We start from the raw sequence: 24,477 nt of genomic DNA on the forward strand, positions 1-24,477 counted from the left end.
AAGTGTTGAGGGAAATGTAAAACTCATTTCCTGGTCTGGCAAACTGTTTGCAGAGGGTGCTTCATTAAACTGGCAGAAGGCACAAACGTGAGGTATTTAATAATTCTCTCATTGGACAAATGGAGAACTTTCTATATGCTAAGCAGTATGTTGGCCAATTGGAGAACAGAATTCAAAGGAAAAAACAAAAACCTACCAGAAAATTGTTTCAACGTTACAGGAAACAAGCAAACAAATATAATTACAGAAAGTAGGCACTTAAAGTTTCTCTAGGGCAATCAGGTTTCACATGGAAGATGGGATGTTTCTCTGATTAGAAAGTTTCTCAGAGAAATAAACTTGAAAATCAGGGCCTAGGCAAAACACTTGGAAAATGATCAGACAGCAAAATCAGACAACCACTGATAATATGTGGTAAATGTGCTTCTAGTTTTTATTTCAGAAAGTGGTTTAAAAAATCACACTAAGGGGACCTCCCCTGTGGTACAGTGGATAAGAATTCCCCTGCCAACACAGGGGACATGGGTTGGATCCTTGGTCCAAGAAGATTCCACATGCCTGTGGAACAACAAAGTCTGTGCACTGCAATTAGTGAACCTTCAGTGTGGCAACTTCTGAAGCCCATGCACCTAACGCCTGTGCTCCTCTCAAGAAGAGAAGCCACTGCAATGACAAGCTGTTCACCACAAGGAGGGCCCAGCACAGCCAAAAATAGTATTTTTTAAAATAAAATATGAAGTACTTTAAAAAATTCTCTTAAAAAAAAAAAAAAATCACACCAGGGAAGCTTCAGGGCAGTCCAGTGATTAGGATTCTGTGCTTTCCTGGCCCAGGGCTGGAGTTCAAGCCCTGGTGAGGGAACTAAGATCCCACAGGAAACAACCAAAACAACATAAAAATCACACTAGACTGTTGTGTAGTCTTTTTGTGTGTGTGAAATTAGGGCAAGGATCAAAGGAACCAAATTTTCCTTTTGCCTCCAGTAATATTATGTACTCACTTGATGGTGTTGGTAGGTGTACTTAGTGAATGTTTCTCCCAGGATGAAGTTGTATTTTGTGGGTGGTTTTGATTTGAGGACCAAGCAGATCTTTACTTATTGAGGACTTTGTTCTAATACTGATTCAGGAACATCTGGATGTCAAGTATTTTCACAAGAAGGCTGAATTTCATGCAAACGCATGTGATCTTTATCATTTTTTTTATCCTTCTAGGTGTGTTTTTAACATTTTATTTTACTGTTAGTTGCTATTTCTTTTGCACAATTCCCAGTGAAACAATTTAGATACTTGGTGCACTCTGTTCAGTCATGCAAAAGTTTAATGTTACTCTCTAGAAAGACACTTTCTAACATTTAGTTGAGAAATACTGTATTTTATCTTCAGAACATTTTTGTTTTCTTTGTAGTTCCTAGTCTAGAAATGGATACTTTTGATACCTGAACATAATTCCTGTTAAAAACATCATGGAATCAAAGTATTCCATTTGAAGAATCGCATTGCATAAGTCCTTTCGGGAGGCCATCTTGTGGTTGAAATAAAGGAGCTGCTGCTAAGTCGCTTCAGTCGTGTCCGACTCTGTGCGACCCCAGAGACGGCAACCCACCAGGCTCCCCCGTTCCTGGGATTCTCCAGGCAAGAACACTAGAGTGGGTTGCCATTTCCTTCTCCACTGCATGAAAGTGAAAAGTGAAAGTGAAGTCGCTCAGTCGTGTCCGACTCCTAGCGACCCCATGGACGGAGCCATGGGATTTTCCAGGCAAGAGTACTGGAGTGGGGTGTCATTGCCTTCTCCGAATAAAGGAGCAGCGGGACGGAAACTGGACTTCGCTGCCTCTTTTCCCTAAAGGTCGTGGGGAAGGAACGAAACATCGGGACTAGCCGAGTGAGGAAGAGCTTAGCAAGTGTCCCCCGGAAGGGGGCGCGATATTTTCGAGGTTAGCAAAGACCCCCCCGCTGGGGGGGGGTCAGCTAAGGTCTCCGCTATCTCTCCATCCAGACCAGTCATTTCACCAACGTCCGGTCTCTCCCTGGAGGCGGAGCCCTTGGAGGCGCTCGGTGAGACCCAAGCTTGGAGTATTGTGGAAGTTCGGGCCGACCCTCGTGGCCCTGACTTACGGCTCAGGGTGCACCGAGCAACCCGCCAGTTGGTTCGTTTGACCCTGGGGCCCCTCCGTAGTCTGAAAAGTAGTGCCGCGAACTCAACCTTTATGGAATCCAACACACATCCCCTTGAAATAGGATCGCGCTGCTAAAGTAAAAATTTTGAGCGCGCTCTGTACAGAATACTTAAAGTCTTGGCTTTCTGTTCACTGTGAAGATAAAAATGGGTCAGGCATGGCGCTGGATACTTTAAACGGTAAAGTACAAGAACGTCCAGATATTTGCATTGTGTTCTTTACAAAGTCGAGGTGGGTTTGCCCATAACAAAAATGGCGTCTCAACATGTTAACCGGGTACAGTCATGTGCTCAAAGACCTGGATAGGGGACAGTATGGCTTCAGGTGACTAACGGATGTTATTATTATTCACTTCCGGGTGAGACTAATCGGGCGCCATCTTGTCTTGTTCGTGGAGAAGTAGAAGCATCGAAAGGGTTGGAGAGGTATTACAGGAACGGTGGCGACAGCGGTGTTCCGGAAACAGAGTGGGTAAGTGGTGCTGAACGATTAGGCGCGGGGACTTGCCAAGCCATTACAGCTTTCTTGGTTTCTGTGGCGAAGGTAGCATAACTTAAACACGTAGCCTGCGTACGCTGCTTGGGGCGACCGCTGGAACCTCTTCTCCCTTAAAGCGGTGGCGTCCGCCTGACTTGATGAATCACGGCGATGCTCCCGGTGAAAAGGAAATGTTCTTATTGAAAGAGAGTGCTCACGAGCTCTCCTAACTACGAGAGTTCCTTCTCCGATGAGAAGGGAGTGATTGTTGGGCTCCTGACCGGCCGTTAAGCACTGCGCGTGCGCAGTGGGAACCCTCTTATGGGGAGGGGGTGCAGGGGAGCAGAGGAGGCGGGGGCTCGGCCCTGGACCTTCTGTGTCTCGTAGCTGAGACTACGCAGGCGCAGTCAAGGGCAACTGTGTTCTTTTAAGTACAGTTAGGTTCCTTATAGTTTGTATTATCCTTGTATTTTTAAAGTCATAGAGACTGTCTTAAACTTCGGGAAAGAAAGGTAGCATCCGACATTTCAGTTTCATTATCCTGTAGAGGATACTATTGTCGTCTGAACCTCTCGGGTCCTCGACAGATTCTGATTGTTGGTGGTTAATTCATAGAACAGCAAAATAAACTTAGAGTTTCTCGTTGGAGTGCAGCAAGGCAGAGGCAACGAAAACTGTTTTGTAAGGTGATGTGGGCTGTAGGTAAGGTAAATCTGTTATTTTAAGGTGTTCTTGAGACTGTTTAAAAAAGTATTGTTAATAGGCTTTAATTTTTTTAGAACAGTTTTTGATTTACAGAAAAATTGAGCAGGTGGTACAGAGTTACCGTATAAACTACTTCCTCTCCCCCACCCCGCATACACAGTTTCTCCTATTAACTTTAGTATGGTACGTTTGTTATATTGAATGGACCAATATTAGTACATTATTACATAAAGTCCCTAGTTTATTCACATTGCCTAAGTTTAAACCTAATATCCTTTTTCCAGCCCAAGATCCTATTTAGAATATCATATAAATGTAATGGCTATATGTCCTTAGTCTTCTTTGGTTGTGACAGTTTTTTAGGCCTGCTTTGTTTTCTATGGCTTTTACAGGCTGAAAATTCATACAGTGATGTCCTAACTTCAGTGCCTCAAAATATGACTATATTTGGAGATAGGATCTTTAAAGAAGTAAAATGAGGTCATTAGCATGGGCCCTACATGTTATAATGAAACTTCAGTAATGTTATAATAATAACTTCCCTCTGTGTACTACTCTTTTGGAAAAAAAAGAGAAACGCTTAGCAGCCTCCAGAACAATGAGGAAATAAATTTCTGTTGTTTGAGTTATCCAGTCTTTGGTACTCTGTTATGGCAGCCCTAGCAAAGTAACACAGTGATCTTGACAATTTCTAGGGGGTACTGGCCAGATATTTTGTAGGGTGACCTGCTATTGGAATTTGTTGTTTTTCTCATGATAAGATTGGTATTAGGGTTTTTGAGGAGGAAGATCACAGAGGTTCAGTGCCCTTTTCATCACGTTGCATCTAGGCTACATACTATGAACATGACTTACCATGTTGATATTGACCTTGCTCACCTGCTTGAGGTAGTGTTTGTCAAATTGCTCAGGAGTATACTCTCCCCTGTCCACTTTCCCCTTTCCATACTGTACTCTTTGGGAGTCCCTTTGCACAGTCCATACTTAAGGAGTAGAGAGTTAAGTTCTTCCTCCTTTATGATGGAGTATCTACATAAGTTATTTGGAATGCCTCTGCATAGAAGATTTGTCTCTTCTCTCCAGTTTATTTTAATCACTTATTTATGTCAGGATTCATAAATATTTATGTCATATTTGTGTTGTAATCCAGTACTACTTTATTTTATTGCCCAAATTATTCCACCTTTGGACACAGGTAGCTCTTTGAGTTGTCTACTCTGCACATTTGACATCCTCCCATGTTCCCCATCCCCCTTTTTGAGCATCATCTTACTTCCTGGCACTGCAAGATGCTCCAGGCTCATTTTGTATATTTCTTGCCCCAGTTCTAAGAATCAGCTATTGCTTTACCGATCCCTGATTACTTTCATTACTTGGAGAATGGTATTAGAGCAAAGGTAAGTGTTTTTGTTGCTATTGGGGGTTGTTTCCTTTAGCTTTTCTACAGTTTTTTTCTTCCAGATTTATTTTTCAAATATCACTTGTTTTTGTTGTCTATAATCAAAGGATTCAGTTCTCCAGTATTTTTTGATTACCTCTCGAGTTGTAAGCTATGGACGTATTTCAGTATATACTAAAATGCATTTCACACCAAGTAGCAAAAAAAGTTACGACATTTCAAATGATTACAAGGTTAACTTTGTTAGTTCCATTTTTAAGTAATCTGATTTGATCCAAATATATTCTTTTTGACTTTGAGGTCAGTTACCATGAGTGTAAGACTGAAATGGCAAGGGGTAAGAAGGTTGTTGCATTTTGTGGTTTGTGTTTGATGTGAGAAACTTCATTATACGCACCAAAGAATGGGTATATTTCTATATTTCTTTGATTTTCCAGTTGGTGCATTAAGGGCTTTAAAACAAACACTACATTTTCATTCTCATTCATCTGTCATACAGTCTATAAGATGACTTTTGCATATATTAATGATTGTCATTTAAATGAGTAATTTTAAGAACCTCATAGCATGATTGTTCTAATATAGAGTCATCTAAGAAATAAATATGATAATTTATGGTCATTTCCGGTTGTATTAGTTTCATAGAGATACTGTACCAAATTGCCTCAGACTGACTTTAAAGCAACAGAAATTTGTTCTTTTACAGTTCTCCAGCCTACAAGTGTTTGACTGAAATTAAAGGTTTTGACAGGGTCATGCATTGTGTGCTTGAGAGTCCTCCCCACCATTCTCCTCCTTTTCCTTCTTCTCTTTCTCTCTGCTCTAGGGGAGGGTGTTTTCTTGCCTCTTCGAAGTTTCTGTTGGTTCCCAGCAGTCTTTGGCTTTCCTGGGCTGTAGACAATTTACTCCAGTCTCTGCTGCTGTGGTCACATGGCATTTTCCCAATGTCTGTCTCTCTTTTTCTTAAGATGCCAGTCATACTGGCTTAGGACCCACTTTAATCCAGTATGACCTCATTTTAATATATTTGCCAAGACCCTATTTCCAAATAAGGCCATGTCGGGGTAGAACTTCAACATATATTCTCAGTTCAGTTCAGTCACTCAGTCATGTCCGATTCTTTGTGACCCCATGAATCGCAGCACACCAGGCCTCCCTGTCCATCACCAACTCCCAGAGTTTACCCAAACTCATGTCCATCGAGTCGGTGATGCCATCCAGCCATCTCATCCTCTGTCGTCCCCTTTTCCTCCTGCCCCCAATCCCTCCCAGCATCATGCTCTTTTCCAATGAGTCAACTCTTTGCATGAGGTGGCCAAAGTATTGGAGTTTCAGCTTCAGCATCAGTCTTTCCAATGAACACCCAGGACTCTTCTCCTTTAGGATTGACTGGTTGGATCTCCTTGCAGTCCAAGGGACTCTCAAGAGTCTTCTCCAACACCACAGTTCTAAAGCATCAGTTCTTCAGCACTCAGCTTTCTTTTAGTCCAACTCTCACATCCATACATGACCACTGGAAAAACCATAGCCTTGACTAGACGGACCTTTGTTGGCAAAGTACTGTCTCTGCTTTTGAATATGCTATCTAGGTTGGTCATAACTTTCCTTCCAAGGAGTAACATATCTTTTAGCAGAACACAATTCAATCCATAACACTGGTCATATTTATAAACTAGATTTTTGTAGCTGTAATAGTGTGCATGATCTGATGTAAACCATGGTTGTTGATCTTTCTGGTCTTCCCAAATCCCAGTTGTTTCCAAGGAAATAGCAGTTAATTTAATCCTGTGAAGGGAAAGTCTTGCAGCCCAGCTCATCAATGATCACATTTCTCTAAATTTGAGAAATTGAGCTTATGGTTCTTTAAAACTAAGCAAAGAATGAATAGATTGAAATTGATTTTTGATGTTACAAAGTCAGAGATGCAGTACTAGAATGTCATCCTCATCAGTGAATATTAATATATTTACTTGATAATAAATTTCAGTGAGTAAAATATTTTACCACTAAATATGGGCAGAGCACTTTGGAGAATTCAAAATAATTGTATTTCCTATGCCCTCAATATTCTTGAGTCAAGATAAAACACGTAAAAATTTTGATGATCAGCTTCTTGGTTCTTTGTATCTTTAAAAATCTTTAGTAGATTTGTTTTTTAAAATGCACTGTCATAATTAAATAGTTCAAAGAATACAGAAAGAAAATAAAAAATTAAAATTAACTGATCTCTGTTTTCCCTCTCCAGAGCTTACCAGTTTCAAGAACTTTTTGGTAATTTAGTAATTTTCTATACTAAATTGCATTCTTAAAAAATAAAAAACTTTGAGTGGCATCATTATTGATCCTGCATCATAATTTTTTTCTGTATACAATTCATAATACAATTTGTACATCAGTATACGTCAGCATATAAAAATCTACCTTATTCATTTTAAGGGCTAAAAATAGCAGTTCACTGTATGGTTCACTCTTAACTCACCTATTGCCTTTTGAGTGTCACTAAAAGCAGATGTTCACTGTTACAGACATGCTACAGGTTTTTGAATTAGATGGTGAGTATGCTCATCCGTGGTTCTAAGTCCCTGAAGTGGGATTGCTGGCTCAGAGGGATGAGCATTTAAAATTGTGATAAAATACTCTACTGTTAACTTGCCTTCCAAAAAGACTGAAACTTTGGTGTTCTGCCAACATGCTTGTTCAACATTCATTTTCTGTAGCCAAGTAAAGTTTCTCAAGTGCAGGTTTAACTGAAGCATTTTATTGTTGTCATTGTTCAGTCACTCAGTCATGTCCGACTCTTTGTGACCCCATGGACTGCAGCATGCTAGGCTTTCCTGTCTTTCACCATCTCCTGGAGCTTGCTCAAACTCATGTCCATTGAGTTGGTGATGCTTTCCAACCATCTCATCTTCTGTCATCCCCTTCTCCTGCCGTCAGTCTTTCCCAGTATCAAGATCTTTTCTAATGAGTCAGCTCGTCGCATCAGGTGGCCAAAGTATTGGAGCTTCAGCATCAGTCATTCCAATGAATATTCAGGATTGATTTCCTTTAGGATGGACTGGTTGGATCTCCTTGCAGTCCAAGGGACTCTCAAGAGTCTTCCCCAACACCACAGTTCAGAAGCATCAATTCTTCAGCACTCAGCTTTCGTTATAGTCCAACTCTTAACGTCCATACGTGACTACTGAGAAAACCATAGCTTTGGCTATACAGACCTTTGCTGGCAAAGTAATCTCTCTGCTTTTAATATGCTGTCTAGGTTTGTCATAGCTTTCCTTCTAGGGAACAAGTGTCTTTCAGTTTCATGGCTACAGTCACCATCTCCAGTGATTTTGGAACAAAAGAAAACAAAGTCTGTCACTGTTTCCATTTTCTCCCCATGTGGTTTCCATGAAGTGATGGGACCAGAGGCCATGATCTTTGTTTTTTGAATGTTGAGTTTTAAGCCAGCTTTTTCTCTCTACTATTTCGCTTTCATCAAGAGGCTTTTTAGTTCCTCTTCACTTTCTACCATAGGGTGGTGTCATCTACATATCTGAGGTTATTGACATTTCTCCCCACAACTTTGATTCCAGCTTGTGCTTCATCCAGCCTGGCATTTCGCATGATGTACTCTGCACATAAGTTAAATAAACAGGCTGACAAGATACAGCCTTGACATACTCCTTTCCCAATTTGGAACCAGTCTGTTGTTCCTTGTCTGATTCTAACTGTTGTTTCTTGACCTGCATACAGAATTCTCAGGAGGCAGGTAAGGTAGTCTGGTATTCCCATCTCTTTAAGAATTTTTCCACAGTTTGTTGTGATCCATACAATCAAAGGCTTTAGCGTAGTCAGTGAAGCAGAAGTAGTTGTTTTTATTCTGCTTTTGTCACAATTTCACATATGGAAATATGTTTCCATATTTTTCTCAGCCTAAGTGTATCAAACACTGTATTTGAATAATAGCTTTTATAAAAACTTTGGAGGGAACAAAGCTTTGGAAAGTATAGTAAAAATAGAAATGGTTGGTTTTAACAAACAGAGAAATGGTGTAAGTGATACAAATCACTTTTGAAAATATGCACATAAAATCTCTATATAGAAAAAGTTGAAAAATTTTGCTTTGTTTTGTTTTAATAAAAGCTTCAGCTTATGATATTGTGAGAAATGGGAGCAAAAAGTTTTGTGGGTTTTTTTTCCCCCAAAGATAAAATGAAATCTGGATAACTCTTAGATTGCTTTAAGGTAAGAAAATGGAATTGAGTTGAAATGGGTTGGCTTGATCACCCCTCCCTGTCCCCAGTTGTAAGCTTGAGTGCTGTCAAAAACATTGTGAGAAAGTCTAGGTGGTGATATTAACTGCTACTTATTGAAGCTTTTTGTGCCCAGTTTTTATATATTTCCCACTCAATCTTCATAATAACCCTGTGGGATAGACATTTATTATGTCTACCACTTTAGAGTTGAGAAAACCAAGGATTAGAGAATAGTTAATTTCCCCATATTCACATAGCTAGTGAGTGGTATAGATAGGCATCATCAGCTTGTGTTCTGAAGTCTAGGTGACAAGTGATAATCAGAAAACTTAAGAAGCGGAATTGAAAAAATTGGTCTTGACAACCATTAAACATGAGTAAGTAAAAGAAACTGTTTTTAGAGTGGTTTCCGGAAAAGTAAATGTGTGTCTTGGCAATGATGATTGTCAACATACATCACTGATATGTTACAGTGATTTTATTATGTGCACATCTATTTGCAACCCCAGCAGACACTATATAGAGCTTATTATAGTCCCTGCATTGTATGAGTTTACAACCTACCACAGAAAAATCTATGCATTAACTCTGATGTGCTGTTAGAGCTTTGTAAAACATAGCAAACGGTGCTTAAACACCAGCCTTTTGGTTCTCATGTATGTAAGTCAACAATTTTCTTATCATTAACAAGGTAAACAATAAAAGTAAACAGAGGGAAAGAAGAACCTATAGGCTTATTTATTCATTTGTTGTTTAGTGACTGCAGGGTCATAGGCTTTAGGACAGCAAGAAGGTGTCCAGTACCTTTGGAAGGTCTATCAGCTTTAAAAAGGTATTAATATAATGGGAAGAAGATGAAACTATTTGAAGGACAAATTGTTCTCACCTTGCTGATGTAATTTTTAAACTTAGAATTCCATGGAAGACTGAATTTATTACCTTATTTGTATCATTAATTTCATATCAGATAGACGAGATCTTTTAAAATGTTCCTTTTTTTTCTTGGCATATATGACAGTTGCAGCTTTCATTCCAATCCCAAAGAATGACAATGCCAAAATGTTCAAACTGCCACACAGTTGCACTCATTTCACATGCTAGCAAGGTGCTGCTTGTAATCCTTCAAGCTAGGCTTCAGCAATATGTGAACAGAACTTCCAGATGTACAGGCTGGATTTAGAAAAGGCAGAGGAAACAGATCAAATTGCCAACATCCATTGGATTGTAGAAAAAGCAAGAGAATTCCAGAAAAATATCTGCTTCTGCTTCATTGACTACTCTAAAGCCTTCGACTGTGTGGATCACAACAAACTGGAAAATTCTTCAAGAGATAGGAGTACCAGACCACCTGACCTGTCTCCTGAGAAACCTGGATGCAGGTCAAGAAGCAACAGTTAGAACTGGACAAGGAACAACAGACTCATTCCAAATTGGGAAAGGAGTACATCAAGGCTGTATCTAGTCATCCTGCTTATTTAACTTGCGTACAAAATGCATCATGCAGAATGCTGGGCTGGGTGAAGCACAAGCTGGAATCAGGATTGCCAGAAGAAATATCAACAACCTCAGATACGCAGATGATACCACCCTTATGGCAGAAAGTGAAGAGGAACTAAAAAGCCTCTTGATGAAAGTGAAACAGGAGAGAGAAAAAGCTGGCTTAAAACTCAACCTTCAGAAAACAAAGATCATGGCCTCCAGTCCCATCACTTCATGGAAAATAGATGGGAAAAAATTTGAAACAGTGACAGATTTTGTTTTCTTGGGCTCCAGAATCACTGCAGACAATGACTGTAGCCAAGCAATTGAAAGATGCTTGCTCCTTGGAAGGAAAGCTATGGCAAACCTAGACAGTGTGTTAAAAAGCACTTTGCAGACAAAGGGCCATATAGTCAAAGCTATGGTTTTTCCAAGTAGTCATGTATGGATGTGAGAGTTGGGCCATAAAGAAGGCTGAATGCCAAAGAATTGATGCTTTCAAGTTGTGGCGCTGAAGAAGACTCTTAACTTGGACAGCAAGGAGATCAAACCAGTCAATCCTAAAGGAAATCAACCCTGAATAGTCATTGGAAGGACTGAGGCTGAAGCTCCAATCCTTTGGCCACCTGATGGAAAGAGCCGACTGGTTGGAAAAGACTCTGATGCTGGGAAAGATTAAGGGCAAGGAGGAGAAGGGGGCGACAGAGAATGAGATAATTGGATGGCATCACTGACTCGGTGAATGTGAGTTTGAGCAAAGTGTGGAAAATAGTTTGAAGGACAGGGAAGCCTGGTCTGCTGCAGCCCATGGGGTGGAAAAGAGTCAGACACGACTTAGTGACTGAACAACAATGAATGACAGTTCCTAAATTGCTGGACGTGTTTTATATTGTTAGTGAGTTGTTCAAGTAAATAAAAAAGAAATTTTTGAAAGAAAAATGTTTTAAAAGCTTTGCTTTCTCATTTTTGATGTACTGGTTTCCTTAAATTTACAATGGTAAATATTTTCTTATAAAATTAATGGAAGAAAAAGTTTCAGATTAATTTGGAGATGATCACACTTTTGTGTTGCATCTCTAGAATTTATTTTTATTAATTCTCATAGCTCTTTATTATTAAAGTACAAACGTTCACTTTTTTTTTTTTTCCCCCAGGGCATAAGTAATCTTGCTGCTATGCTTCCAAGCTGTAGGTCTGAATCATCCTAAATTTTGAACAGAAGGTGAACCTCTGAGGTTAGTCAAAATAGCAGTTGGTGTTTCTTCTGGCTGTTCCTCTACTTATTTGTTTCCTTTTAGCTAAAGTTATTTAACGTATTCAAGGGTGCTAATGAGTCATTAGCTTTTAAAGAACTTTAAAGGTATAGTTGGAAAAGAGGAAATTGGAAAAAAGATCAGAAAAAGAAGCTTGGAATTGATACCCAGTCCAGTTATTGGCCTTAAGTGTGGTACTATTTAGTGCCTGTTTTGCCTTATTCTAATAATACCATTATAATAGAACATATAATACAATTAGAAGACAAGTAAGTGCACTTGACTTATGAGTAAATAAGGTATAACAAAGGAGTGCATCTTCCCTAATTCACAGTGTTCAACTGAGAGGTCAGGATCTGCTGCGGATAGAAGTATTTAACATTGTGAGAATGCAGCAAAGATAGTTGCAAATGCTACAAGCCTGGATTGTAATAGCCCATTGTTGTATTTAAGTTGGAGAAGGCAATGGCACCCCACTCCAGTACTCTTGCCTGGAAAATCCCATGGACAGAGGAGCCTGGTAGGCTGCAGTCCATGAGGTCGCTAAGAGTCGGACACGACCGAGCAACTTCACTTTCACTTTTCACTTTCATGCATTGGAGAAGGAAATGGCCACCCACTCCGGTGTTCTTGCCTGGAGAATCCCAGGGATGGTGGAGCCTGGTGGGCTGCCGCAGTCCATGGGGTCACACAGAGTTGGACACGACTGAAGTGACTTAGCAGCTATTACTTCCATAATATGTGGCTGTCATACTTTTTGTGATTGTGCAATACTAAGAAATAGTTTTGTTCTTAGAATAGAGGAAAGGGTCTGAAAGGATGCATTTAATAAATATTTATTTAATGCCTGCTATATGTTAAGGCCTGGGGTACAAAAATGAAGAAACATCTGCCTACTATGCGTGTCATTGATTCTTGAACAGGGTTGTATATCTGAGTTGGAAAAAGTATAAAAATGACTTGTAGGCATTTAAAACTTTTTACTGTGAAAGTTTTCAAGCTAGTTTACAGTTTTGTCCCCATACTCATCACCTAGATTTAATAGTTATTAACATATGTCTTTCCCCCCTACTTTTCCATCTTAATTATATATTAAGAAACCTGGTCTTGGGGGGTTCCAGGTGACCTAGTGGTTAGGATTCTAGGTTTCATTGGTTCAGTCCCTGGTCAGGGAACTGAGATCCCACAAGCTGCATGATGTGGCAAAAAAAAAACCTTGTCTTGTGGGCTGTCTCACCTTGTAGATTTGTCTGATTGTTTCTTTTGATACTGTTTAGCCAATACTCTTGTCCCCTTGTAATTCCTTCACACTGGAAAGTGAAAGTCGCTCAGTCGTGTCCAACTCTTTGCAACCCCATGGACTATACAGTCCATGGAATCTCTAGGCCAGAATATTGGAGTGGGTAGCCTTTGCCTTCTTCAGGGGATCTTCCCAACCCAGGAATCAAACCCAGGTCTTCCACATTCCAGGGCTGGGAAGATCCTCTGGAGAAGGGAAAGGCTACCCACTCCAATATTTTAGGCTTCCCTTGTAGCTCATCTGGTAAAGAATCCGCCTGCAATGTGGGAGACCTAGGTTTGATTCCTGGGTTGGAAAGATCCCCTGGAGAAGGGAAAGGCTACACACTCCAGTATTCTGGCCTGGAGTATTCCATGGACTGCATAGACCATGGGGTCACAGAGTCAGACACGACTGAGTGACTTTCACTTTCGCTCAGTTGGATTCAGGTAAACATTTTTGGTGAAAATAGTAATTATGGGGACATAATATTGTGTCTCATTGAATTTTTGATTTCCCATCAACTTTTCTTCTAAGACTGTGTGAATCAGCTGTTTTTATTAGGTTTGACAGTATGACTGCTTTCTAAATCTATTCTACCTTCTGCGTTCATGGTTTTCTTTCATTAACTAGAACTATTTGATAACCCTCTTCAGTAAGTCTTGGATTATGGGAGGCTAAATAGATAAACCTTTTTTTCTTACAATCTTCAAAATAATTACATTCCACAGGTTTATATGAGATTTTAAATTAAATTAGAATTAGAAAAAATTAGAAAAATTAGATTTTTCCCCCTTTGAGCTAAATGGATTAGAGCTATGCTTTCCTCCAAACTCTTGACACCAGCATTAACATGAAATTTTCTATTCTTGCTTGCCAACCAAAAAATTCCAGTTGCTTCTGGCAACCTTTTGAGCAGAATTTTAGAGCTCTGATGACATAAATGTAAAATCATATAATAATTTCTGATGTGTGAGCTTTTTTAACATTAAATAACACTCATTCTCTCTTTGTTAAACTATTTTTTGAAGACAGAAAGACAGATATATTTTAAAAGTCAGGATGTGGGATCAAGGAGGACAACCTTGGCAGCAGTGGCCTTTGAACCAACAACAATGGATGCAGTCATTCCAGCACCAGCAGGATCCAAGTAAGGAAACAAATTGAATTTTGGGGACTAGAGTAGGGAGTTATATAGAAATGGGTGGAAGATAGGCACAAGGATTAAGGGAGGTAGAATTGAAATTGGTTTATTGGGTCATTTTATGGTTGGATTTTAATTTTTTCTCTTGAATCATCTTACCTAGCATACATATCAAGGAATGGATTTCCCTTTGGAATATTTTTTCAAAGGGTAGAAAGTTTTGTATAGATTTCATATTTCTAAAACTGATTTAGTTCTTGTTTTCTGAAGAAAGTCTTTCTTAAATGTGTTGCTTAAGTTAATCATATTTCTGCTGTTAATTCTGAGTCTTAAGATTCTATGTAGATCATAATCAACTGATGGTATACTATATAGTTTTAAAACCTCTCTTTAATATGAAGTATCTCAAACTTATATAGATGCAGAAAAGGGTATAGGGATCCCCCATTTATTACTGAGTTCTAACAGTCGTTAATTCATAGCCAATTTTGCTTAATTGGTATGACCTCTTCTACTGCCCTGTGTTTACTGAGTTAATGCTTTCCTATTTCTTTTTTTTTTTAATAGCTACAGAGCATTCTGTTATAGGACTGTACTGTAATAAATCTACTTTTAGATGATTGATTGTGACTTGACTTTTTGAAGACATCCCCCTAATTTTGTATACATACCATTATTACTTATCCAGTTATTTTCTTAGGAAAAAAAGCTAAGAAATAGGTTTGATAGATCACAGTTGTACATTTAAAGTTTTAGATATACATTACCAAGTTTAACTGCACCTTTGTCAAAATGTATGAGAATATATTTATTTAATCTTAGCTAAACTGAGATGTAAAAGCCTGTGTCTTAGTCTACATTGTTTACTTTATTAATACTGTTAGATCTTAAAACGTTAGCTATAGTTTTTTTTTATGATTTTTAAACCTTTTATTATGAAATAATTATAAGTTTATAGGAAGTTGCAAAGGGATTACAGGGACTCTCATGTAATCTTTATCTTGTTTCCTTGAGTGGTTACATTTTACATGTTTATGTTATAACACGAAAACCAGGAAATGGACATGGGTAGTACCACATGTATGTACAGTTCCAGTCACTTTAATCACATGAGTAAAAGCTATAGATTTTTGATGGGGATAGAGGAAACAATGAATTTTGAATAAAAATGAGTAAGAAGTTGTTGAGATATATTTTGACTAGAGAAAGGAGTTAAAGATGCTAAACAAAGGTGACTGAGAAGGAACAGAAATAGCTAGCTATACTCACCTGAGGTGTGTAGGATCCAGTGTAGACCTGAATGGGACCTGTCTGAGAAAGAGTGAGTTTAATCATTTGTTCTTATAGTGATTTTTAAAAAGAGTTTAAAAATTCAGTGAACTAAGGTACAGGGAATACATTTTCTTAGGAGTAATACTAGAAATTGGTTATTTTGTAAAGTCCTTTTCTGAGTGTCTTAAGTCATTTTGTAACCTGCATATGCATTATTTTTAGGCATTTTTTCCACTATAACATTCTATAATATTTAAAATCTCTAGTAAAGATTAAGTCAAATGCTTCTTTTACATAGAGGCACGTTCTTTTAGCTCCTACATTCTGAATGTCAAATTCTGCTGTGTTAAATTTTGTTAGGCCAGATTGACTGGGCTGCATTGGCTCAAGCTTGGATTGCCCAAAGAGAAGCTTCAGGACAACAAAGCATGGTAGAACAACCACCAGGAATGATGCCAAATGGACAGGATATGTCTACAATGGAGTCTGGTCCAAATAATCATGGGAATTTCCAAGGGGATTCAAACTTTAACAGAATGTGGCAACCAGGTTTGTTGTTTATGTTTTCCAAATTTTAGGACTTAATTTTAAAATAAAATGAGGAATAAAAGTAAATTGTTTAATCTGCTTAGTTTTATGACTTCTTGAATACTTCTTGAAGACTAGGTAGTTTCAGTTAGATTTGACCTTGAAATTTTATGGTTAAAATTATTCTATACTCATTCTCCTAGCATTGTGGCACTCAGTTTGATTCTTTTCTTGGTTCTTCATTCCTAGGCTGACAGGGGCTGGGAACACTGGAAACCTCACTTGGCATCTAGGGAAGAGAGCATTCTATGTCTCTCTGTTGCAACCTCTGGCCTTTCAGCAGCAGCACTGGCAGAGCAAAACATGTCTAGTCTCTAATTAAAGAAAAATTGTGTCATTTTCTGACAGATTAGTCTGTCAAATATACTCTGCCCCTACCATCTGCTCATTTTTCTCTTCCCTTTTTTCAGATAGTAAAGATCTTCCATAAGTTTTTATCTGTATATTTTTGTTTGTTTGTTTGCTTTTTTTTACTTTATAGTGTGATTTAGGTTCCTTGATGCTAGTTCAGTTTTCTGACTTGTGTTATTTTTAGCAATCACTTCAAATTATTTACAGATGAAGCTTACATTTGAGTATGTTAACAGTGAAGTCATAGCTCCATTTTCTTATTAATACTTATTGTTTCTCAGTGTGAGAATGGAAAACTCAAGAAGTAATCCTCTGATATCACTTTTAAAATAATAATGAATATTCTAATCTTTAATATTGAAAGAGAGTTCATTTCTAGTTTTCTTGAGTCTGTGCCAAATTTTCCCACATTTGAAAATGTTTTGATTCCTAAGTTCGTCGATGATTCATCTTGGCATTCTCATTCCCCAACTTTACTGTGCTGGCTTTGTGTCCCAGGCAAGTGATTTAAACCTCTGTGTGCCTCAGTTTCCCCTCCTGAAATTGGCGAAAATAGTACCTGATTTCTTCCTACCTCACAGGGATGTTGTGAGGATAAATGTGTTCATGGAAGAAAGAAATTATATAAAAATCTGAAGGTATTATTTTTATGGTATTGTTACTGAACACAAATAGAAAAATTGAACAAAAATTTGCTTTGAATTTTGTTATGTTCATTAAAAGTAATTTTGGGTATTTGGTTTCCATTTGTTTAGAATATAAATTAGAGTAGTAGTTAGCACATTTGAATTATTTATTAGATTCATTGCTTATTTTTAAGATATACAAAAGGAATTTGACCAAGAAGTCATACATTTTTTAATCTGTTTCTTTACTGAAAAGTCTAGCTTTCTTGAGATCTTAAAAATCTGTGTTGATTTTGTTATAACCCCCTGTTGAATGTTTTTATGCCTGAATCCTAAATAGAATGGGGAATGCATCAGCAGCCCCCACACCCCCCTCCAGATCAGCCATGGATGCCACCAACACCAGGCCCAATGGACATTGTTCCTCCTTCCGAAGACAGCAACAGTCAGGACAGTGGGGAATTTGCCCCTGACAACAGGCATATATTTAACCAGAACAATCACAACTTTGGTGGACCACCCGATAATTTTGCAGTGGGGCCAGTGAACCAGTTTGACTATCAGGTGAAAGATATTTTGTTGCTTTAATATTGTAGATGTGCACGTAATCCATTCTTTGGAAGTGTCTCATCAAGAGTATCTAAGATATGTGTTTCACTTTTCAGTCTTGTACAGATAAGCACGTATGTGTCCAAAAAAGTTACTAGTTTTTGAGTATTAAAATAATTAGGTTTTTGTTTTCTGGGTTTTGATTTGCTTAGGAAAATGGTATAAAAGACTGTTAGGGAAAAAATTGGATAAAATGAGAAATGTGTAAGTGCAATAGCTATGATGTTTTGTTTTCTAATTTATAATTTCAAGATGGTACCTTTAAATATTAAATAAAGTTTAGAAAATGCACAGTAGTTGAATACATTATTTATCAAAAATAGATTATGGTTAAGACATGAATAAAATACATGAAGAACATAGATATCTTCCTAAATGCAATTCCTTCTGCTGTGTAGAGTAAGACTTTTTCTAGTGTTGTCATTTTTTTTTTCCCATTCTAACATGACATGTTAATGGAATTGTACATACTTCCTTTGTAGCATCTGATTCATTCCTAGGGACATAGAACTCTATGGGGAATAGTGTCATGTGGGGCTTTATTTTCTCTAATCACTTTGCCAGAGTCTACCCTAAATTATAGTGCTAGGTGTTATTTTGAAATAATTGATTGCCATTTGTTACCTTTAAACTAAGCTATCATTTAAAATTTTGGAAAAAAACCCATATGTTGTTTCACTAATTGTATGGATAATGGTCATAAATGTGAACAATATTAATTAACCTTCAGACAGTACTCCCCTTATTCATACGTACTTAGATACCTTTTTATAAGAATATTTGATATACAGATATAACAGCTTTTGTTTATTTTGAAAAAATGTAGTCATGGGGAGCTTCTCCTCACACAACATTTGCTCATAGATCCCCATGCTAACAAGATAAAAAGCTCTGTTGGCATCTGTCTTGGAAAAGCCTCTGAAAATAGGAAAATTGCAACAACAAAAAAATTAATACAATGATTCAGTAGCTTTTATCTTTGATTAGTTATTTCTTGCAAGATTATAGAAATAACAAGTTCATAAGTAGGAAGTTATAATTGATTTAATTTTTTTTTCCTGTAATTTTCTAGTTACCGAAAAATTGACATTTATTTGATTTCTTGGTAGTGGAAGGAGTAGTTGATAAATGGATTCAGAATGAAAAAGCTCATATTAATATATATCCTTTTCTATACTTCTTGAATGTAGTATATTAAAAACTGGATTTTACATGGCTCTTTGATTTACATAGGCAGAAAATCTTTATCTTTCTTAAGAAAAGTAAGCCTAGGTTCTTAGGGCTACAGAAATATCGGTGGATATTAGAACCATGGAAATCTTGGATTTGCTGCACACATGGATTTCTACTGTCCCAGTTCATAACACACGTGTGTCCCAGAGAGTATATTGTATTAATGTGAAGAAAAATAAACTGCAATACTCTTTCAGCATGGGGCTGCTTTTGGTCCACCGCAAGGTGGATTTCATCCTCCTTATTGGCAACCAGGACCTCCAGGACCTCCGGCACCTCCCCAGAATCGAAGAGAAAGACCATCGTCATTCAGGGATCGGCAGCGTTCACCTATTGCACTTCCTGTGAAGCAGGAGCCACCACAAATTGGTAGCTATTTAAATTTAGGGAACCACAATTGGCATGATTTCTTGATGATGTAAAAAGGATGCTTTGTTTTCTTAAATTGTTCTAATACTCTCATATGTTAGGAACTGATACTTTAAAGTCCTGCCATTTTATAGTCATAAATCTTAAAATTACAAAAAAGATACTATCTAATAATACTTAGTTTTCAATAATTTTCTTTAAATCTTTTGTTATAAAATTTAAATTTATCATAACCATAACATGTTAATATTTCTTTGATGTTGATAGATACATTTTGCCAATATATGATCAGTTCCTCCTTTTAAAACTTATTCATTCTCTCTTTATGGACTCTTTCCACTCTCAGTTCATTGGATATACTGTTGTCAGATTGATTTCTTTGATTTATTTCATTCACTTTCCATAGTATTTTGGCAAAAAAAATTAACTTTTAAATAACAAAATAGAACTATTTTATTGCCATCAGTAAGTTACCTATATATGTTCCTTTTTATCTGGAATTCCAAATCTAGCACTTAATGGACATTTAAGTCTTTCTTTTTTAAGTCACAAAGTAGACATTTTATTAATAGAAAGATTCTGACTTTTTTAACTTAAGGAATAATACTCAAATGAATTCTTAATCTGAAGGCTCATGGTTTTGTAATTCTTTCAATATTTTAGGAAACCGCATAGTATAACAGTTGGCTCTGAATTAGCCCACATCACTACTTATTGTCTTTATAACCTGGAACACAACACTTAATCTCTTTGAGCATCAGGTGCATCACTTAAAAAAGATGAAGTGCTCTTTTAAGGCTTTTATAAGATTAAGTGAGATGATGGACTCTCCCAGTGCTCTGGCACATTATAAGCGTTAAAGCCATATTTACTTTTGCTATTAAAAGTGATGATTTTATTTATTTATTTATTTTATTTTTAAAAAATAAGTGATGATTTTAAAGAAAAGCATAATGTTTAGTGAATTGTTTTTATTACCACTGCCTTGCTAGAGAATGATAATATTTTCTACAAGCACTTAAAGGGCACCAACATTTTTTTTTAACCTACAAGGATTATAGAAATTTAAGAATAAAGAACTCATGCATTTATGATTTTTGCTTAACTGACATGAATATTTTGTCCCATGTGAAACAGATGCAGTAAAACGCAGGACTCTTCCAGCTTGGATTCGAGAAGGTCTTGAAAAAATGGAACGTGAAAAGCAGAAGAAGTTGGAGAAAGAAAGAATGGAGCAACAACGTTCACAATTGTCCAAAAAAGAAAAGAAGGCCACAGATGATGCTGAAGGAGGAGATGGCCCTCGTTTACCTCAGAGAAGTAAATTTGTAAGTAGACTTTCTTGATCTGAACTCCTTGTGACATCTATGTGAAAAACTTAACTGACTTTCTGACTTAATTCATTTGGTATGATAATCTCTAGGTCCATCCATGTTACTGTAAATGGCACTATTTCATTCCTTTTTATAGCTGAGTAATATTCCTTTGTGTGTATATATGTATATACACACACATACCACGTCTTTATCCATTTGTCTGTCAATGGGCCTTTAGGTTGCTTCCGCGTCTTGGCTGTTGTAGGTGGTTTCCACAGTGGCTGCACCAGTTTACCATTTACAACTACAATATATCATTTGTATGTGGAATCTAAAAGAATACATATGGGGAATCTTAAAAGATACAAATGAACTTACTTAAAAAACAGAATAGACTCACAGACATAGAAAACAAACTTATGTTTACCAAAGGGAAAAGATAGAGGGAGGGATAAATTAGGAATTTGGGATTAACAGATGTACACTACTATATATAAAATAAAAAACAAAGACCTATTGTGTAGCATAGAAACTGTGTTCAGTATCTTATAATAACCTATAATGGAAAAGAATCTGAAAAAAAGTGTCTATTAAAGCACTTGTTATATGCCTGAAACATTGTAAGTCAAATATATTTCAACTTTTTAAAGTTTATGAAAATTAATAAGTATTAATTTAGTCTTTGAAAAGTACTAGAGTAGTATCTTTGAGATTAACTTTCAGTTAAGTATATTGGAGTTTATTTTTATATATATTACTGAGGGTAGTAAGGAGAAAAGAGGGCAGCAAATATATAAAATGTTTCATTTCAGAGAGAAACTACTCAGTGAGATGCTAGATAATAGGTTTTACCTTGACAAACAAATCTCTTCTCCTTTATTGTAGTACAGTGAACTCCCCAGTGATGGCCTATAAAGCAGCTATACTTACACTCAAGGATATAATAGCTTAGTTTTTGACAGGTACTGAAAGTAACATAAGGTTTTAACTCTTTAAATCTCTTATCAGATGGCATGAATGGCTTGAGAATTTTTTTGTTTTTAGCAGCTTGACAGCCACAGCAGTGGCCTGTGTGCAATTCAGGAAATTCTTCTTCCTCCCAAGGCCATTTTTTTCCTTCAGAAGTAAGTTTTAAGGACAGCCAATTAATTGTTGGCTCAGCTGGTAAAAAATTCACGTGCAATGCGGGAGACCTGGGTTTGATCCCTGGGTTGGGAAGATCCCCTAGAGAAGGGAAAGACTACCCACTCCAGAGTTCTGGCCTAGAGAATTCCATGGACTGTTATAGTCCTTGGGGTTGCAAAGAGTCGGACTGAGTGACTTTCACTTCACTTCAATCAGGTACTGGTTTTGCTTCAGTTCCATGAATGCCATAAGCTACTTTTTTTTTTAACAAAACGATACCAAAGATGTGATTTTGTTCTGGGTGTTATTAAGATAAGAAACAACAGGCTGCCACTTTTAAAATTTATCTTTAAAAAGAAAAAAAATTTTTTTTTTAATCTCTACATGAAATAGTAGATTTCCCAGTTTGATTTTTTTTTTTAAGTGTCCAAAAAACCCCTCAAAACTGGAGATTGTCCTCCCTTTTCTCCCAGATGCCTTTGGACTTGTTTTTACATGTAGTCTTCCTCTGGTTCGAATAGTCTTTCCATAGTATTTTTTAGGTTAGGTGATCACCTTGGCTTTTACTTAGTACGATTGTTAAGAGTGACTGTGGAGTATTTCTTTGCCTGAAGAAGAATCTACCTTTTAAGATGTGCCATGTGAATACTGAAAACCTAACACTATACAGAGACAAACTACTGGTATTTCCTCTATCTGAAGTAAGCCTCATTTCTTGCTTATCTGTCCATTATATAGCTAAAAAAAAAAAGCAAATTTCCGTAACCAGTTCAGATCTGGAAACTGACTTTAGTTTTGTTTTTTTTTAAGTCACATGATTTTAGGTAAAAAGCTTAAATTTACAGCTATAAAAGTTATACGGAGTATATGACTGTGGCCCATTTATCCAAAATTCTACATACCACTCATCTCAGGACCATCATATATAATGTATATTAATTAAATCAATCTCTGGGCATGATGTGCTTCTAGTTATTTATCTTAGGAAAACTTAACTAAGGGAAAAAATTGAAATTGATTCTCACAAGCCATCTTGTAACCCTGTATTTCCTCTCTTTAAATTACCACATGAGATCTGTAGCACAAAAGTGTTATTTAGAGAGAAATTTCATTTTTCTGTATCTGTTTCATAGACTTTAATTTGGGGTTTTAAAATAGAATATTTAAGATAATTATTTTATGACATAAGCATGAATTTGGGTGGCCCAAAAAGTGCTGTTACTTTTTTTTAGGATAGTGATGAGGAAGATGAAGATACTGAAAACGTTGAGGCTGCAAGCAGTGGAAAAGTCACCAGAAGTCCATCTCCAGTTCCTCAAGAAGAGCAAAGTGAACCAGAGATGACTGAAGAAGAGAAAGAGTATCAAATGGTAGAATGTTAAATTTCTTACCTTTACCATATACTGGCTTAAAAAAATTTTGGGGGGGATGTAATGACATTCAGCATTATATTGTAGGATTTATCTTGTTAATAATTTAAAAAAAATTTTTGGTTGGCTATCTTAAACTTGGGAACTTGTAAAACAGTAATAAAATGTATATTTGCTGGGCACTAGTGTCTGCAAAATCCAAGTAACTCATAGTATATGAAATCACAGCTTATAAAGCAGTTATTAAGCACATTTTCTAATATCAACACCATGATTAAATAGTGTTTTATTAATACTACATGAGACCCAAGAGACCATTTCCCTGGTGGCTCAGATGGTAACAAATCTGCCTGCAATGCAGGAGACCTAGGTTCAATCCGTGGGGGAGAAGATCTCTTGGAGGGGAGGGCATGGCAGCCTACTCCAGTATTCTTTCCTGGACAATCCCTGTGGATAGAGGAGCCTGGTGGACTACAGTCCATGGATGGGGTCACAAAGAGTCAGACATGACTGAGTGACTAAGCACAACATTATTTTGTAAAGTATGTTTTTTGTATACTGTAGAAGATTAAAAGAATGTATAGAAAAATAAATTTAGGAAGCTCTAGGTTTAACATGGAGAAGGTGATGGCACCCCACTCCAGTACTCTTGCCTGGAAAATCCCATGGACGGAAGAGCCTGGTAGGCTGCAGTTCATGGGGTGGCGAAGAGTCGGATACGACTGAACGACTTCACTTTCACTTTTCACTTTCATGCATTGGAGAAGGAAATGGCAACCCACTCCAGTGTTCTTGCCTGGAGAATCCCAGGGGTGGGGGAGCCTGATGGGCTGCTATCTATGGGGTCACACAGGCGACTTAACAGCAGCAGCAGGTTTAACACAATTAAAGATGTTTCATTGAAAGACTTCACAGCCTTCAATGTCTATAATGTGTACTGTCGATTTCTGAGATTGGGTATATAATATGCTGCGTTTCTCATGTTGGTTGGTCAGTGATCTTTGGAATGTCCTTAGATGATGCTGATTCGGTGTACTCTTATTTTAGTAGATGAGTAATCTGGATCCCTGAGAGGTGCACATTTGAAACAGCTGTTGGTAGCCAAACGAGTGCTAGAATGCAGCTCTTATTTCAAGTCTATTGTATGCTATACGATAGTAATAAAGAAAAAAAGAATTTCATTTCACAAAATGCAATAATTGCCATTTCCTTATTTTCCTTGTTTTTTCCCCTTAGATTTTATTTTGAGCTGAGGGTTAATGTAAATTCCGAAGTGACATAAGAAACTAGTATTGTGGTGCTTACTAATAATATTATTAAGTGAAAGGATATTCCTCTCAACTTAAAACACTTCTGGAAACTTATTAATAGGGACTTAAAAAAATATGTTTTGTCTCCAGAATTAGAATTCAGCATTTCTGCTTTATAGATAAATTTTATATATATTTTAATCCATATGATTTAA

The 24,477-nt window shown here is 37.1% G+C and overlaps 1 protein-coding gene across 8 annotated transcripts in view; it reads left to right on the forward strand.

Annotated features, from left to right (window-relative positions):
* Positions 1 to 536: 536 nt before the first annotated feature.
* PNISR (PNN interacting serine and arginine rich protein) overlaps positions 537 to 24,477 on the forward strand; it is a 29,177-nt gene continuing 5,236 nt past the window's right edge. The window contains exons 1-8 of one of the 8 annotated variants that reach the window (XM_069599212.1): positions 537 to 2,650; positions 11,632 to 11,712; positions 14,041 to 14,159; positions 15,786 to 15,974; positions 17,331 to 17,554; positions 19,030 to 19,201; positions 20,339 to 20,529; positions 22,875 to 23,012. In XM_069599212.1, the coding sequence (XP_069455313.1) occupies positions 14,072 to 14,159; positions 15,786 to 15,974; positions 17,331 to 17,554; positions 19,030 to 19,201; positions 20,339 to 20,529; positions 22,875 to 23,012 (1,002 nt within the window). In that variant the 5' untranslated portion in view covers positions 537 to 2,650; positions 11,632 to 11,712; positions 14,041 to 14,071. Of the gene's footprint in view, positions 2,651 to 11,631; positions 11,713 to 14,040; positions 14,160 to 15,785; positions 15,975 to 16,202; positions 17,662 to 19,029; positions 19,202 to 20,338; positions 20,530 to 22,874; positions 23,013 to 24,477 lie in introns of those variants that run through there. The other 7 variants (XM_069599213.1, XR_011258805.1, XR_011258804.1 and 4 more) reach the window with 7 other exon arrangements.

This window comes from Ovis canadensis, chromosome 8 (assembly GCF_042477335.2).
Source record: "Ovis canadensis isolate MfBH-ARS-UI-01 breed Bighorn chromosome 8, ARS-UI_OviCan_v2, whole genome shotgun sequence".
Taxonomy (NCBI): domain Eukaryota; kingdom Metazoa; phylum Chordata; class Mammalia; order Artiodactyla; family Bovidae; genus Ovis; species Ovis canadensis.